General features: G+C 63.2%; 1 protein-coding gene across 1 annotated transcript in view; it reads right to left on the bottom strand.

Annotated features, from left to right (window-relative positions):
• Nucleotides 1-4598, bottom strand: part of CNTNAP1 (contactin associated protein 1) — a 9052-nt gene that overhangs the window by 1254 nt on the left and 3200 nt on the right. Inside the window, 17 exon segments of the mRNA XM_009994184.1 lie at nucleotides 20-136; nucleotides 232-471; nucleotides 547-765; nucleotides 836-1003; nucleotides 1102-1229; nucleotides 1353-1509; nucleotides 1599-1802; nucleotides 1919-2038; nucleotides 2144-2250; nucleotides 2337-2527; nucleotides 2529-2665; nucleotides 2745-3006; nucleotides 3342-3485; nucleotides 3570-3754; nucleotides 3830-4033; nucleotides 4171-4318; nucleotides 4424-4588. Of these exon segments, the coding sequence (XP_009992486.1) occupies nucleotides 20-136; nucleotides 232-471; nucleotides 547-765; nucleotides 836-1003; nucleotides 1102-1229; nucleotides 1353-1509; nucleotides 1599-1802; nucleotides 1919-2038; nucleotides 2144-2250; nucleotides 2337-2527; nucleotides 2529-2665; nucleotides 2745-3006; nucleotides 3342-3485; nucleotides 3570-3754; nucleotides 3830-4033; nucleotides 4171-4318; nucleotides 4424-4588 (2896 nt within the window).

Below are 4598 nucleotides of genomic sequence, written 5' to 3' on the forward strand. Positions count from 1 at the left end.
TCAGTGGTGGGGTTGTAGCCCGGCGGGGGCTGCCAGGGGCTGCTGATGATGCTGGCGAACTCACGAGCGGCGTAGAGCGACATGGGCAGGATGTTGTACCGCACCCAGGTGCCCTCCTCGAAGTACCCGCCGATGTCTGCGGGAACCCAGGGGTGATGGGAAGGCCAGCTCCTCTCCCCCACCCCAGCCCCAGGGAGGGTCCCCACAGTGCGGGCAGGTGCAGCGCCTCACCGTGGTTGCAGAAGGGGCCTTCGAAGGCAGAGACAGTGCAGTTGCAGCTGTAGTGGCTGTAGCGCTCGACACAGGAGCCACTGTTCTGGCAGGGCACCGGCGGGTCCTGGCAGTGCCCAGTGCAGTTAACCCGCACACCCTCCGTCTCATTGGCCTTGCCCTCCAAGTTGAGGGTCACTCCGTTCATCCGCAGCGCCCGCAGGCACCCCAGGAACGGGCGCATCTTGTGCTCCGCTGCACCTGCGGCGGGGATGAGACTCAGTGCCCTGCAGCACAGGGGAAACGGGGAGGTGGGGATGGGGACAGGATTCTCACCGACATAGAGGGGCCTGTCGAAGTCCAGGCGGACGAAGCTCTGCGGGGGGGCCGGCCGCACCACCCAGGGCAGCTTGTCCACCCGCAGCCGCGCCAACTTGACATTGAGCTCAGCCTTCACCTGGTGCCACTCGTCATCATTCCAGGGCACCACTGACCGCACCGTCAGGTTCTCGTCTCCGTTCCCGATGTCGTAGGCAAACACCACATCCCTGGTGGCTGTGGGGATGCAGTGTTAGGAGAAGCCCCCAGCCCTTCTTGCTCCCCTGCACCCCCTGCCTCCTCATACTGTTGAGCTCAACACGGATGTAGTTTCGGGAGCCAGGGTTCTCCAGGAAAACGCCAGACAGGGCGGTGGTCTTGAAGTAGAAGGAGATGTCGAGGCTGTGATTGGCCTGGAAGGTGGGGAAGAGCAGGGCTGCACCCTTGTTGAAGGAGACCGTGTTCCAGGTGTTGCCTGCAGGGAGCAGGAGGGGTAGTGAGGGACCAGCATGGACCTTCCACAGGCCCAGGACCCCTGCAGAAATGGGACCCTCCTTGGGTTTGGTCACTCACGGTCCCCGTAGCACCGCAGGGGCCCCAGCAGGAACTGGGCTTCGGAGCCAGAGCGGTTGGTGTCTCCAACCACAACCTGGGTGACAGGCAGGTGGTCCACGAAGGTCAGCAGACCTTTATCTGTCCTCCTGCAAATGGTGCGTGGTTCAGGAGGAGGAGTGAGGGGCTTCTGCCCTTCACCAGACCACAGCCCTGCAAAACCCCCATCTGAACCCCCCAGGGTCTGTACCCACAGCCCCATCCCAGCTCACCACATCGCGTGGTCGGCATCACAGTTGCAGAAGTACTGGGGGTCGGCGCAGTTCTTGTCCAGCCCGCAGGCGCAGCGCTGGATGCCCGGCCGAGAGCCCCCCCAGTAGTAGTGCCGCTCGTCGTGTCGGCCCATCCAGAAGCTGAAGGGCAGCCCGGCTGTGGGCACAGGGGGGATGAGGATGTGGCCCCACAGCACAGCCCCATGGCACAGCCCCACAACACAGCCCTGCTCCCCCAGCACTCACAGGGGGTGTTGAGCAGGCGGGAGCTGTAGCAGTGAAGCTCGATGCGCTGCTCACAGTACTCAGAGGCATTTGCCAGTGCTGACACCTCAGCCCAGGATGCGTTCCAGTACTCCACGGCCCCCAGGTAGGGCTGGTCCACGCTGGAGCCTGTCACCCGCGTGGCATAGTGGCGGTTGTGCCGGATGATGGTCCACGCCCGGTCCTCTGCAGAGGAGCTGTTAGGACCAGCCCCCCGGGATACCCCTGCTCCGGCTGCAGTGCACAGGCAGGGCTTGGTCCCCAGGTCAGAGGGACCCCCGCAGCCTCCCCTTTGCCCCCACCTCGGATGTCACAGTACACTGTGAAGGGCTTGAGTGGCCCACTGCCATCCGGGTCGATGGTGTAGTTCCCTGAGGTTTTCCCGCTGACCCGGTAAGCATCACATGACTCCTTGTAAAGGGCTAGAAGAAGGAAACAGGGCTGGGGTCAGTGTAAGGGGGGCTCCAGGCAGTGGGAGGAGCCATGGGTACCTGTCCTGTACCCCAGTCCATGGGACCCCGGCTTACATTTGTGGCAGGTCTCCCCCTTATACCCCGTCAGGTCGCAGATGCACATGAAGTCATCCCAGGACTGGATGCAGCGGCTGTCATGCTCACACAGGTTAGGGGTGCACCTGAGGACACAAAGGGCTCCTGCCGTGGCACTGGTGCAGGTCCCCAGCCCCCAGCTGCTCCCAGTGGCACCCGTGTCCCCTGATACCTGTCCGTGATACCACAGACATTGAAGAACACGTTGAAGTACTGCCCCAGCCGCTGCTGCACCAGCAGCTCCACGTCCACGGGCTGCATGTCCACATTCAGCATCTGCAGGCAACCGTGGAACGCTGTCTGGTTCGACCGGCAGCCGGTGATTGAGGCTGGAAAAAACCGCCCCCCCCCTCCAAAAGAGGTCGGGGCTGCCGGTGCGGAGCTGGAAGGGGTGTGCCACCCGAAACTCGGCACCATCGTCATCATCAATGGTCACCACGGCTGAGCCATCCCGTGCCACCAGCTGCACCGAGTGCCAGAAGCCGTCATTCAGGCGATGCCCTGTGTGGGGAGAGGAGGTTGTGTGGAGAGGCACCACGGCCAGACCAGCCCCTGGCCCAGCACCCGCTCCCCAGCCCACCTGCCGCAAACTCCAGCTTCTTCTTGCCGGGCTGGGCGATGGAGACATTGACCTGTCCCTCGCTCAGCACCACCTCCAGGGAGCCCAGGCGGTCAGCAAAGCTCCTGTAGAGCAGGAGCCCAGCCGTGTCCCAGGAGCGGAATCGGAAGCTGACGGCCAGACGGTTCCTCCGTGGGATCCCCGGCACCTGCACGTAGTTGTTGATGCCAGCAAAGGTGATGGGGGTGTACACCTGGTCCCGGCAGTAGTGGCCCACGCTGCCCTGGGGACAACCATGGGAGGTGGTGAGGAAGAGGATGCTCCTGTGGTGAGGAGCCCCCCCATCCCTATGGCCCCGCTCGCCCCTGGTCGATCCCATCGCCTGGCAGTGCTGGGCGGGTGCCCCAGGCCAGGAACGACCTCACACAGTCAATGTGGCATCGCTTGGCTGAGCAGAATCACTGCCCGGCCTCGTGTCACCCCACAGCAGGGGGGGAGCCTGGCCCCGGGAAAGGTGTCACCCCACAGCAGAGCTGAGGATCTTGCCCTCCTCGAGGAAAGGGAACCCCCCCAGCAGGGACAGGACCCTTGGGAAAGGGGCCACCCCCTGAGCTGGACCTCAAAGCGGATGTTGGGTCTCCGGTGCCGGGCCAGATCAGCAATGTTGACCCCATTAAAGATAATGTTCTCCACACAGCCCCGGAAGTTTTGTCGATAGGTGAGGTGCTGCTTGTCCTGGTCGATCACCCCCCCAAAGAAGATCTGGGGGTAGAGGGAGGGGGTCAGTCCCTTGCCAGGAAATGCTGTAGATCGATGTCCTGGCAGCTCCCCACCTGCTGCACCCACCTCGGTGTCGAGGTCGAGCTGGTCAAAGGTGCCATGGCAGCGGAAGCGCTTGACCTCCCCATCCAGCGTCAGGTTGACGTGGCGGCCGTAGCGCTCAATGTGCAGCGAGTGCCAGTGCTGGTCATCCAGGAGGCTGCCCACAGCCACTGTTGTGTGGCCCTCGCTGGCGTGCATCGGGCTGCTGCCTGGGGAGGGGCAGCCTCAGCCGGTGGCCCCCAACCTCCCAGTCCTCCAGCCCCCTGCTCCCTGCCCCAGCTCACCTAAGCTGATGTGCAGGAGTAGCTGGGCCTGCTTGAGCTCCACTGTGATGTAGTCACCCTGTGAGCCCTCCCCGTGCATCAGCACCCCATCCTGCTCTAGTGTCTTGAAGTTGAAGGAGATGTCATCCTCGAGGGTGCTGATCCTCTTGGGCCGGAAGCGGTAGGAGATGGCATCATCTCCATCAAAGTAGAGCACGTGGGACCCTGGGGAGTGCAGAGCAACCCCAGCCCCATCACTGCCTGCCTCAGCAGGGGCCTGGCACTGGGAATGCTCCTTTCTGCTGTGGTTTGTGCCAGAGCTAATGACTGCAGACCTCATGGATACCTGGCTGGGTACTCACGGTAGGGGCAGCCGTAGAGGCCCAGGCGCAGCCCAATCTTCCCGCGGGGGTTCCAGGCCACCGGGATGATGCGGATGTAGCGGGCGAGGATGGGATAGTGCAGGTCGTGCCGCACCACCCCACTCTCGTTCACGTTCCCGAAGAACGTCTGGGGATGAAGTGCCACTGTCAGCGTCTCTTGGGGCTGGAGGTCTCTGCTCCCCACAGGGAACTCCCACTTGCAGGGATCCCTGGGCACCTCAGTGGCACCTACCCAGTTGCTGCCCTGCTGGAAGAAGGGTTTCCAGCTGGTGGGGTGGTCTCCATAGAGCACAATGTAGCGTGTCAGCCAGTCGTAGGTGTTGAAGGTTCCCTGCGTGGCCACTGCGTTGATCCGGTGCTTTTGCATCAGGTCGATCTGCAGCCAGGGCTGCTTGTCCTGGCGATCG

Source organism: Chaetura pelagica, unplaced genomic scaffold, assembly GCF_000747805.2.
Source record: "Chaetura pelagica isolate M959 unplaced genomic scaffold, ChaPel_1.0 scaffold963, whole genome shotgun sequence".
Lineage (NCBI taxonomy): Eukaryota > Metazoa > Chordata > Aves > Apodiformes > Apodidae > Chaetura > Chaetura pelagica.